At 35.5% G+C, this 13,409-nt stretch overlaps 1 protein-coding gene across 1 annotated transcript in view; it reads left to right on the top strand.

Annotated features, from left to right (window-relative positions):
* The first annotated feature begins 554 nt into the window (after window positions 1-554).
* Window positions 555-13,409, top strand: part of herc3 (HECT and RLD domain containing E3 ubiquitin protein ligase 3) — a 42,233-nt gene continuing 29,378 nt past the window's right edge. The window contains exons 1-8 of the mRNA XM_073842464.1: window positions 555-690; window positions 3,894-4,216; window positions 7,403-7,562; window positions 9,511-9,587; window positions 9,686-9,907; window positions 10,044-10,135; window positions 10,374-10,504; window positions 12,100-12,254. Of these exons, the coding sequence (XP_073698565.1) occupies window positions 3,991-4,216; window positions 7,403-7,562; window positions 9,511-9,587; window positions 9,686-9,907; window positions 10,044-10,135; window positions 10,374-10,504; window positions 12,100-12,254 (1,063 nt within the window). The 5' untranslated portion in view covers window positions 555-690; window positions 3,894-3,990. The remainder of the gene's footprint in view (window positions 691-3,893; window positions 4,217-7,402; window positions 7,563-9,510; window positions 9,588-9,685; window positions 9,908-10,043; window positions 10,136-10,373; window positions 10,505-12,099; window positions 12,255-13,409) is intronic.

The following is a 13,409-nucleotide window of genomic DNA, read 5'->3' as shown; positions in this document are numbered from 1 at the left end:
AGTTCTTAGCAATGCATGTGTATATATATATATATATATATATATATATGTGTGTGTGTGTGTGTGTGTGTGTGTGTGTGTGTGTGTGTGTATTGATATATAATATGTATACTGATGTTTCCGCGTCATGATTTTCAGATTCCAGATTTTCAAATACTTGTATCTTGACCAAATATTGTCCTATCCTAACAAACCATACACAAATGTAAAGCTTGTTTATTCAAATTTCAGATGTATAAATCTCAAAAAAATTAATAAAAAATAAATACCCTATGACAGGTTTTGTGGTCCAGGTTCACCCCATAACCGTAATAATAATGCACTAGAGTTTTAACATATGCAGAATGTATTATTATGCTATCAATGGAATATCTTGCCTTTTTACATCCGACATGGTGCTTTGCTATTTCGTGTACATTTGCTAATCCCAAAACTTTAAATTATATCAATCTCCAACATTTGTTAATAAACTATCAAAAGCACACCAGGACAACATGTACATTAACAAAACTTTAGTCGCTGTCGCCCTCTATTGACTTAAAGTCCATCAGAGCTGCTTGACAGAAGTCACGTGATCAGTGACGCCGTAATCTGAGTCGTAACTTCCTTGTTTTTGTCGGAACCATTAAACTGAAACCATTCCAGTAATATACGGTCCAAATAAACAGGAGACGAAATGCATATTAGCAGGTAATATTATCTCCTCCCTAAATACATGTTTATTTTTGACTTGTGTCAGACAGGGGGCTGCATTTGCGTGATGAAAGTTTAGTGAGTGTCAGTGCGGTGTTATGTGTCAGTTTGTCCTGACATTAGCCTGAATATTAGTATTGAGGTAACGCTACTGTAACGCATGTTCAGTACGATGAGATGTTTGAGTATTAATATCTGCAGTGTATGAACTACATCATGATTTGACTCATTAAAGGCATGAAATGTGTCACAGGTTTGTTCTTACAGGCCGAAGTCAGATTGGACAGATTGTACCCACGTACTGAAGAATTTTGCTGCGTTTCTAAATCTAGTGTGCTTCCTATCTAGACAGCATTTCTGACCATCACAGGCACTTGGATTAGCAGTTCGGGAAGCGCCCAATGACGTCCATTATATCTATGTGAATGTTGAACTTTCAAAACGCGCCAGTAACACGCAAAGTCGAATGCTCAGAACGCACACATAATTAAATCATATTTTAAAACACGCCTATGATGCCCTAACAATTAGATTCGAACGTTCTGAATCTGTTCATGATGCTCAAAAACAAGATTCGAACGTTGAGAACACGCCCATGATTCTCCAGACATTAGATTCGAATTTTCAGAACATTCATTCCAGAGCCATAGAGAAACATTCTACAGAAAATGTATTCGAACGTTCAGGGACCATTTATACTTTAAAAGTGTATCCATTCAAAATTAGATTGCAATGTTTGGAACGTACATTTGGCCTAGAATTCGATTCAAAGTTTCAGAACGCACCAGTAAAACACACAAAAACGGTTGGAACATAAATTAGATTCGAATGGTCCAAAATTTGATTCTAAAGTTTAAAACTTACTTTGCCATGAATTCAATTTGGTCATCCAAAATGAAACATGGTAGTGACGCTTCAGAATTCGATTCAAGCATTCACGGCTGACTTTCACAAAGCCTTGTTTGCTAACTATGGTAACGACGGAACTTGCGACCATTTTGGGAAACTCGTCCCAGAATGTGCAAAAGGTGCAACAATTCAAACATTTTATTTCGTAACATGCCAATATGCACCAATTAGTTTCGGACATTGCTCAAAAACAGGACATGAATGTTCAGGACACGCCTATGATTACCCAGAAATCACATTTAGAACACTTTTAGAACTTGTTTGCCATTATAACCCATTTATAATGCTTCCGAAGTTAATAGAGGATTTGCACTTACCTCACGGTTTGGTCAGTTACTTGGATGTGCAGCCATATTGGATATACTCCGGTGTAAACAACAGCATGGATTGCACAGGTAATGTACTACTGAATGTTGTTCTGCTAATTTATGCTATCTAAACCATGGGGGAAAACGTGTGGAAGTCATATAGGGAAGGACTACATAGCAATATTTTGACAAACTAAAGTTATTAAGTGGTGAAGATATGCATAGTACGAGCAGATTCTACAGAAAATGTATTGGAGTGTTCTTGTTCAGCAGTACCTGTTTATAATTTTAAAAAGGTATCCATTCAAAATTAATTTCTAATGTTTTCCAGCAGTACATTTGCTCTAGAATTCGATTCAAAGTTTCAGAACATACAAATAGCTACACTGTAAAAACAAAAGTTCAGCAGCTGCCTTAAAATTTTAAGTTAAATCAACTTAAAACTATTATTCATTTCAACTCACGACAATAAAATTAGTTAAAATGACTTGTCTTTTTAAGTTGATTTAACTTATGAGTTGAAATTACTTGTACTTTAAAGTTGATTTAACCTAAAACTGTAATGCAGCTGCTAAACTTAAGTTTTGAAGTTGAAACTGGGGAAAATTTTTACAGTGTAATACACAAAAGTTGAACGTTCAGAACACGTCTCTTCAAAAATGTAATAAGATTCGAATGGCCCAAAATTGGATTCTAATGTTCTGAACTTATCAGAATTTGATTCAAATGTTCACAGGTGACTTTCACAAAGCGTTGTTTGCTAACTATGGTCGTAAGTTCCACTGAACTCTGTTGGTAACGACAGAACTCGCAACCATTTTGGGAAGAGCTTCCCAGGACGTTCAAATGGTGCAAAAACTCGAATGTTCAGTGCGTGTAAATCTCTTTAAAAATGTAATATGACATTTCAGAACAAGCCTATAATGCACCAACAATTAGATTTGGACATTCGCTAATTTTTTGCTCAAAAATAGGACATGATTGTTCAGGACACACCTATGATTACCCAGAAATTGCATTTAATGCACTTTTAGAACTCATTTGTGTTTAGAGCCCATTAATAATCCAAAAGTTGATAGTTAATTTATGCTGATTAAACCACATTAAAAAACATGTGGAAGCTGGTAAATCAGAAGGATTTAGCAAGCAGAAAAGGACACCATATTTTAACAAACTAAAGTTAATAAGTGGTAAAGATACGCACAAGCAGAATTAATCGAGATATTAGCCTAATATTTCACCGACCTGACCAGAAATGATAAGAACAAACACAAATGTTGTCAAGATTCTTGGAAATCCTGGTTCAGTTTGGCCCACCACAAATGCCTTTTGTTCCTCAGACAGTTTTTTGCACTCTTCTCCTCGTTTTGTTATAACTTTTGTCAGTGTGTAGTATTCCTGGTCTGACCGATTAGTACAGCCCAAAACATGACAATAATTGACCATTTTCAGCATCAGTAATCAGCTAAATTTGCAAGTTCTGTTCGGTTCAGTGGTGCCAATATGGTCTATTGATGACGTGTCGGGAAAACACTCTATAGTTAAGGTACACTTTGAATGTACATTATGAAACATGGGTAATATTCATGATGTTGCATGGTTATATATTGCTAATAAAATTTTGAATATTTGATATATTAGCCAGCCCTAGTATGATAACTGAGTACACAAATCTGTCCCCTGTCTAGACATAAACGCACACTTTTATTACTACATGTTTTACTGAGTGACTCCAATGAATTGTGATGATTCGGTAGGTTTTGGAGGAGTTAAACAAATGGATTAGTAAATCTGTGGTTTTATTTATCCACACCAAGTGGTTTATGATGTGCATTCTTGTCTCAAGGGCCCGGCCGTCCACACTAGCTGTCATTTACACACACGCTGCCCAATATGGAAACAGGAATGGGGTGTGACCTCTTCCTTTCCCTTGCACTGATTTCTCACCTATTTGCTCATGCCAGACTTTTCGTTCTGTTGCAGGTCCGTCACTTATAGGCGGAGACGGCAAGGCGGTACAGCCTAGGAGCTCTCCCTTATTTCGGATCCTTCCATCTGTCTCCCTCTTTATGCGTGAATCATGATGCTGTGCTGGGGAAGCAGTGCCTCGGGTCAGCTGGGCATCGGTGCATCGGAGGCGTCTGTCTTTGAGCCGAGGAGTTGTTGCATGTTCGACGGGAGGGGTCTTAAAGAAATTGCGTGCGGGAGCCATCACTCGCTCTTCCTGTTGCATGATGGGAGCGTTTACGCCTGTGGCTCCAACACCTGCGGTCAGCTGGGCCATGACAAGGGAGGATGGAGGCCAGGTAACTGACATATATCTAATGTTTATAAAATGCATTTGCCATAAATTCTGAAGCTTTAAAGTTTGCACAATATACAGTTGAAGTCAAAAGTTTACATACACCTTGCAGAATCTGCTAAATCTTTTTGATTTTACCAAAATGAAAGGGATCATACAAAATGCATGCTATTTTTGTTTAGTACTGACCTGAATAAGATATTTCACATAAAATATATTTACATATAGGCCACAAGAGAAAATAATAGTAGAATTTAATCAAAATTACCCGTTCAAAAGTTTACCTACACTTGATTCTTAATACTGTGTTGTTACCTGAATAATCCACGGCTGTGTTTTTTGTTTACTCATCGTTGTTTATGAGTTCCTTGTTTGTTCTGAACAGTTAAACTGCCCGCTGTTCTTCAGAAAAATAATTCAGCTCCCACGAATTCTGTGGTTTTTCAGCATTTTTGTGTATTTGAACCCTTTCTAACAATGACTCTGTGATTTTGAGATCCATCTTTTCATACTGAGGACAACTGAGGAACTTATATGCAACTATTACAGAAGGTTCAAATGCTAACTGATGCTCCAGATGGAAACACAATGCATTAAGAGCCAGGGGTGTAAACTGTATATTGGCACACCTAAAAGTAAAATTAATTGGCATGATTCTCAGAAATGAGGTAATAAACTAATAATGTGCCCTGGATATAGTCCTATAAAACATTTCTTGTTTGATCATGCTGTTATTATTGTACAGTACTAAAGTGCATTAACAGTCAGTGATGACAGCAGATCTTGTTTTATCCAGCATGCACTGGGACTCACTAGTTCAGGGTTGCTAATCCGGTTCATAAGAAAACAATTCCAAGCTGCAGACGGACTCATACGTGTCTGTACTAATAAGATGGCTCTATTTGTACAATAGAAGGCACTGATATGTGAGTTTGTATGAGGGATTTGTAAAGGAAGTTGATACATTAGGGGAACAAAACAAAAACAACAAGCATTACTGCTTGGTTAAATATATTCTATGTCCAGTGCAGAAACCAGATACTGATTCAAGAAACTGTATATGAATCTAATGTGTAGAAGGATACATATTTTGTTGGTAAAAGGGTTGCATTGTGAAAATGAATTCTGGTGAAGTTTTGTTTTTTTTACAGATTATTATCATTGCAGATTACAGAGGTTCAGATGAATTTGATTTAGGTGCTACAATGTTTTCACATTAGTTTTGAATGCCCTACATTTTGCTTTTGTAGAATGAAAGTTTTCTTTCAACTGTGTTTTGGTTAAGTAGGCATTTAGTTTCGTCTTACCACATTCGCACACCAAAGGGGACTTTTTTGTTTTTGGTTTCATTTAGGCCTGTGCTGTATTGGTGAGAGCTTGGTGAGATAATAAAGGTTGCATGTGACATTGTTTTATTGCCACACAGTTTAGTGCATTGTCATTTAGGTGTCCACATCTTGTTTTACTTGTTATACACTTCCCATTATCACTATACAGTCTCTTCTGCTCACCAAGGCTGCATTTTTTTGTTTCAATTTGTCCTGTGATGCAAAACTGAATTTTCAGCATCGTTATTCCAGTCTTCAGCGTCACATGATACTTCAGATATCATTCTAATATGATAATATTCTGCTCAAGAAACATATCTTATTATTATTATCAATGTCATATGTATCATGTTTTTATAAGATTCTGGCTGTTTGATGGATTATCACATTTATATTAATCAGAATGCATGAAACAGTTGTAGAACCACCATTTTAATCACAATGCGAAAAAACATGTGACATATAGCATTAGCAGTTTTTGATGTAAATTAGATTTTATAATTTCTAAATTGAAAGCAAAAACAGAATGGTCTGACTTTAACTTTGTGATATTTTGCAACATACAAAATATGTGACCCTGAACCACAAAATTAGTCATAAGAGTCAGTTTTTTTTTTATTAAGATTTATTCATCATCTGAAAGCTGAATACATATGCTCCATTGATGTATGGTTTGTTAGGATAGTGCAATATTTGGCTGAGATACAGCTATTAAAAATCTGGAATCTGATGGTATAAAAAAATCTAAATATTGATAAAAATCTCCTTTAAAGTTCTTAGCCATGCATATTACTAATCAAAAATTACGTTTTGATATATTTACGGTAGGAAATTTATCAAATATCTTCATGGAACATGATCTTTACTTAATATCCTAATGATTTTTGGCATAAAAGAAAAATTGATAATTTTGACCCATGCTGTGTATTTTTGGCTATTGCTACAAGTATACCTGTGCTTCTGGTTCAGGGTCATATATCTGAACGAAACAGAAACAGCAGACAGGCTAAATGAGATGCAGATTCACTATCTGACAACAGGTGGCACTTATGGAACAGCAGCAATACAGCATTTCCTTGGTTACCGCTGTGAACACAGCAGCGCTGCACTTTTAAATACTACATTAATATGCATTACACGGAGGTATATTGCTTTGCGTTCATCTTTAGCATCTCTGGCTTCTGTTAACGGCTGTTTACAGTTGGTTTATTTGCCAAGTTAAAGAATTAGTTGTGTGTTAATAGTTCTAAAACTATTAGTCAGTTATGCCGTTTTTTTAGAAATTCATACCGTTTGCATAATTCAAGCTGGTTTACCGTTTGAACCGGTTTATGTGACACTGGACCACAAAACCAGTCAGAAGGGTCAATTTTTGAAAATGATATTCATACATCATCTGAAAGCTGAATAAATAAGCTTTAGGTTATGACAATATTTGGTCGAGATACATCTGTTTGAAAATCTCGAATCTTGAGAGTGCAAAAAATCTAAATATTGAGAAAATCGCCTTTAAAGTTGTCAATTAGCAATGCATATTACTAATTAAGTTTTGATATATTTACGGTATGAAATTTACAAAATATCTTCATGTAACACAATCTTTACTTAATATACTAATGATTTTTGGCATAAAAGAAAACTTTATTATTTTGACCCATGCAAATTCATTTTTGGCTATTTAAGACCATTTGTGGTCCAGGGTCTTCCAAAACAGTCTTTTCAAAACAATATAGCCATCACAAACCTTTACTGCTCAAAGCAAATCTAGCAGTACATACTGTAGGATATAAATGATGTCCATGCAAGCATCAAAGCTGGAGAGTAATATTTTAATCGAATGGCGGTTTTTGTGTCTCTCTTAGAGCTGGTCGGAGCTCTGGATGCTCAGAAGATATCCGGTGTGTCGTGTGGGCAGGCTCACTCTCTGGCGGTGAACGAGCAGGGCCAGGTGTTTGCCTGGGGGGCCGGAGAAGGAGGGCAGCTCGGTCTGGGTACAGCTGAAGAGGCGGTCCGCGTGCCCAGGTAAAAATTTTGTTATGCAAAAGTTAAATTGAATCACAGTCTAATTAAAATGTTAAAATCAAAGTAGTAGTTCATCCAAAACACTCATAATTCATTGTTTTTTGTTTTGTTTTCTGTCAGCTGGGCATGAGAACATTCAAGTTTGAAGCATGTGATGCATTGCTTCCTGTTATAGATTTATACCTTCCTTTTTTGTGGTATGAATGCTTTTTCTGATGCTGCTTCCTTCACTTTGTAATGTTTGTTCTAGATAGGGGAATCTAATGAGGGTTTAATTGCCTCGTAAACTCGTGAGGGGGTCCCTGCATGGGGTCCTTCACACCGCAGGGGGCTCCCGAATGCAAGCTAATATTACTGAAAGCTCTTCTGTTCTGTTGTGGCTCTAGTACTGCTGAATAACCCACAACAGATGAAACAACATTTCCTGACACACATCCCTTCATTTGAATGCAAACATCGCTTGTCATCTCAGTTATTTGAATAATTTCACAAGCGCCAGGGCGAGTTAACGATCGAGGTTTATTTATTTGGTTTCGTGCTGATCAAGGCCACTTGCATTTGACTGTGAGATTCTTGGTCAGTCAGTTAATCAAGAATTTCTTTATTAAATATTTTGGATACTTTAGTCATGTTCAGCTACCAATAATAATACATAATAATACAATAATAACATACAGTAGTTATGTAACCCTTTACACCATTACATTACAACAGTGCATCACCTGCTTGGACCTTTGACACTTTAAATAATACAAAATTACTTTCCTGAAAAAAAGAATGAAAAAAAAAACAATTAAATAAATTCCACAAAATTGCAGGTTTCCTTTCACAATCAGGGCAGAAACTCTAAACTTATTCTAAAAATTAATAAGTGGTTATGCAACAAGGAATATGCAAGGTACTTCTGGAATGAATTAAAATCTATTTTTTCCCCTTGAATTTCATTGAATTGAGTTTTTGAATTGAGAATTAGATTTTTAAGTAATCAAAATATTAAATTCATTCCTCTTATGTTCGAGATCTCCCCCCACAAATAAATAAACGAATAAAAGAAAATAAAAAAAATTGCATTTCATGTGGCCTTAGTTATCACTTACACTACCAGTCAAAAGTTTTTGAACCGTATGATTTTTAATGTTTTTAAAGAAGTCTCTTCTGCTCACTAAGCCTGCATATATTTGATCCAAAGTACAGAAAAAACACAAAAAATGGAAATAATCTTACTATTTAAAATAACTGTTTTCTATTTGGATATATTTTAAAATGTTATTTATTTCTGTGATTTCAAGTCATGTGATCCTTCATTCTCAAATCATTCTAATATTCTGATTTGCTGCTCAAAAAACATTTTTTATTTTTATTATGTTGAAAACAGCGGAGTAGAATTTTTTTCAGGTTTCTTTGATGAATAAAGTTCAGAAGAACAGCATTTATCTGAAATAGAGATCTTTTGTAACATTATACATGTCTTTATCATCTCTTTTTTTATTTCAGATAAATGCTGATCTTTGAATCTTTCTATTCATCAAAGAATCCTGAAAGAATGTACTCAACTGTTTTAAAAATTAATGATAATAATAATTTTTGTCTTGAACAGCAAATCAGCATATTAGAATGCTTTCTGAAGGATCGTGTGACTGGAGTCTGAAGTAATGATGCTGAAAAATTAGCTTTGATCACAGGAATAAAATACATTTTAAAATATATTCAAATAGAAAGCAGTTATTTTAAATAGTAAAAATATTTCACATTATTGCTGCTTTTTGCTGTATTTTGGATCAAATAAATGCAGGCTTGGTGAGCAGAAGAGAAGTCTTTAAAAATCTTAATCAAAAACTTTTGACTGATAGTGTATGTATGTATGCATTTTGTATGTGTTGGTATTTAGGGACATTTGTTAAGAGATGTAGTCCAGAACTTGCTTAAATAAGTGTATTTATTTCTTCAGGTTGATTAAAAAGTTGTGCGAGCATCGAATCTCCCAAGTAATGTGTGGCAACCAACACTGCATAGCACTTGCAAAAGGTAAAAGCAGACTTTCATTGATACATCAATAGTTTTGTGTTCTGATGTACTTCTGCTGTGCCAGTAAATGAAGTTTCCCACTGTCCTCGTCTTCTCAGATGGTCAGTTGTTTGTATGGGGAGAGAACTCCAGCGGTCAGCTAGGTTTAGGAAAGGGAGAGCCCAGCACTCTGTCTCCTCAACCGCTCAAATCTCTGAGTGGGATCCCACTGGCTCAAATCAGCGCTGGAGGAGACCACAGCTTCGCCCTGTCACTCTCTGGAGCCGTGTTCGGATGGGGGAAGAACAGCGCTGGGCAACTAGGCCTCAATGACGAGCAAGGTAAAACACACACTGACCTAGAGGTTAAAAATATGGTCTGCTAATCAAAAGGTTGCTGATTTGAATTCTGCAGTGGACTTGAAACAATACTGTTTTGATTAAAAGAGTGGCATAATTTCTGTTTGTGATTTCATAGACCGGGCTGTTCCCTGTCACATCAAGTTCCTGCGGTCACAGAAGGTGGTCTACATCAGCTGTGGAGAGGAGCACACTGCTGCCTTGACAAAGGTATTGTTCATACAGCCAAAGTATGAACTCTTATCTTACCTGTTTTTTAATGCATTACAGTGTTTAGCAGTATTTTACATATTTATTCAAATCTATTATTTTATTTAGTTACTGCGGAAATGATTTGATAAGTATTCCTGTTGTACTGTCATAGCTTAATATGGAAGTTCTTCAGTTGTATTTGTTGTTTTCAGTCCTGAGCATTGAAGCATTGCTGTTTGTGCTGTGTTTGCTTCAGGAAGGGGGTCTGTTCACATTTGGAAACGGTTCAAGAGGACAGCTGGGCCACGATTCCACCAGAAACGAGCCTCTTCCACGCAGAGTTATGGAGCTCATGGGCACTGAGGTGTCTCAGATCGCTTGTGGGCGGTAAGTATATGTACTAGACAAGATGCACATTTCTGTGCCCATCTGTTTTAGATCGGTGAATGTGCTGATTTCCTTTAGTGTTAGCTTTAGTTTGTGTCATTTCCAAAATGTACTAACACCATATGGATGATGCATATATTTTTTAGTGGTTTATTAACTTTTATTAAGCAAGGATGCATGGAATCTGCAAAGAGGGATCATACAAAATGCATGTTATTTTTTTAAGTACTGACCTGAATAAGATATTTCACATGAAAGACATTTAATACTGTGTTATTTCCTAAATGATGCTCAGCTGTGTTTTTTGTTTAGTGATAGTTGTTCATGAATCCCTTGCTTGTCCTGAACAGTTAAACTGCCTGCTATACTTCAGATAAGTCCTTCAGGTCCCACAACTTCTTTGGTTGTTCAGAATTTTTGTGTATTTGAACCCTTTCCAACAATGACTATGATTTTGAGATTCATCTTTTCTCACTGAGGACAACTGATGGAACTATTACAGAAAGTTCAAACACTCACTGTTGCTCCAGAAAGAAAAAATGGTGCATTAAGAGCCTAGGGGTTGAAAACTTATTGAAGAGTAGTGTAAATTTAACTTGTTTTGTCTTTTGGGAAACATGCAAGGATCTTCTGTAGCTTCTGAAGGGCAGGACTAAATAAAATAAAAAAGATATTTAGGCAAAATAAGAAAAAATTACACATCTTCACTCTGTTCAAAAGTTTTCACCCCTGGCTCCTGGTTTCCTTCTGGAGCATCAGTGAGTGTTTGAATCTTCTGTAATAGTTGCACATGAATCCCTCAGTTGTCCTCAGTGTGAAAAGATGGATCTTAAAATCATAGTCATTTTTGGAAAGGGTTCAAATACACAAAAATGCTGAAAAACCAAAGAATTTGTTGGACTTTTCTGAAGAACAGCACAAGGACAAACAAGGGACTCATGAACAACTATCACTAAACAAAAAAGCACCTGTGGATCATTCAGCTAACAACACAGTATTAAGAATCAAGTGTATGTAAACTTTTAAACAGGGTAATTTTTATAAATTCAACAATTATTTTCTCTTGTGGACTATATGTAAATGTCTTTTTGTGAAATATCTTATGGGTCAGTAATAAAAAAAATTATGACCTTATTTTGGTAAAATAATTAACAATTTGCAGATTCTGCAAATGTTGTATGTAAACTTTTGAATTCAACCATTTAAAATGAATTATTGTGAAATAAATTGTATCTCTGGATATCAGCATCTTTAAAAAAAACATGTTAACCATTAGCATACAGTAGATAATTATTGAAATGAATCAAACTGTTGTAAGCTGCCATGTGTTTTGCTGTGTAAAAAACTGCAGGAACAAAAATATGGTATAAAAGCATAAACCATGTTTTGAATTGAGTATTAGTCATTCAGCACAATTCTTTTATTCAAAGTGATTTACATTGCCCTTAATACAGGGCCAAATAGTAACTCCATAAGCAAGCGTTCTACATGCAACATAGTTCGTCTGGTTAATAAAAACCTCATTTTGTGCATGCAGTCATCAGATAAGAATGTGATGGGATATTTGACAGCATACTTCTGTTTGTACATCACAGGCACCACACCCTGGCATTCGTACCCTCAACTGGTCTGGTTTATGCTTTTGGCTGCAACACTCAGGGCCAGCTAGGTACAGGCCTCAGAGGAAATGCTAAGAGCCCACTTCCTGTCGGGAACATCCAACCCCTGTGCTTTGGAAATACACACACAAGTATGTTCACATGATTGCCAGGCCACTGTTACAGCTTCATTATTCTTCCAACTCTTTTGGAACCTTTAATAACAGGTAATTTAAGTGGCCAATTGGCATTCCATAAATGCCAAATTAAAATTTTAAAATGTAAAGATTTAAAAGATTAGGGGTCAGATTTACTAACTCTTTTGCCATTGTAAAAATTCTGTTAGGATTTAATAAAAACATGCAATGAAAAATTTTGTGATGAAAAGGTGTGGATTTTTGTGGCTGGCCTTATTGCATATGCATTTGTAGGAGTTTCCCTTTCAGGCACAAAACTTGTGAGAGGAGAGTATTTAAATGAATCATTCAGCTTGATTTATGGTGGTTAATATAAAGATTTGCACCATTATTTAAAGCCCAAAAATATCTTATCCCATTTCAAGTGACAGTTGCTAATTTGTGCTGCTCTTGGTAGATTGTGGTGTACATTATGGAAACAATCTGGTTGCATCTGTGTACTTTGATATGCGCATTGCACATCAACCACAGAACTTTTATAGGATTGCTTTTTTCTATTTGAATGTATTTTAAAATGTGATTTATTCCTATAATGCAAATCTGAATTTTCAGCATCATTACTCCAGTCTTCACTGCCACACGATCCTTCAGAAATAAGTCTGATTATTATGTTGAAAATAGTTTTGCTCCTTAATATTTTTTGTGGAACCGATTCAATATCTTTCATGATTCTTTGATCAAAAAAATCACATTTTATAGAAATGCTGTGTAATGCTAATTTGCCCTGTTTAGTACATTTGGCCCTAAGATTTTTTTATCCATGCAAAAGTATGTCTTTAACATTTATGTTAGAGCTTTAATGTGAATTCCTTTTGAATAGATTCATATAATTATAAGGTTCAGGCTTATCAGCTTTTACAGAAAATAATTATGTTTGGTATTTTAGTACATGGCCATAATGAATGAAATTTTTTTAACCATACTTAAGATGAGTGTTTTGTTTTGTGGTAGCATGCTTTAATGGGTTTCCATCTGAAGCAGATTTTGAGGGTTTGCTATTTTGAGGGACAGAATGATTGGTCCTCCAACAGGAGTGAAAGGGATTGTTATAGAGACTCCATGTGTGTCCATGCAAAATGATCAGATATAAATAGACAATAGCATTGAAGA

Source organism: Garra rufa, chromosome 6 (genome assembly GCF_049309525.1).
Source record: "Garra rufa chromosome 6, GarRuf1.0, whole genome shotgun sequence".
Taxonomy (NCBI): domain Eukaryota; kingdom Metazoa; phylum Chordata; class Actinopteri; order Cypriniformes; family Cyprinidae; genus Garra; species Garra rufa.
This window is presented reverse-complemented; position numbering and strand designations above follow the sequence as displayed.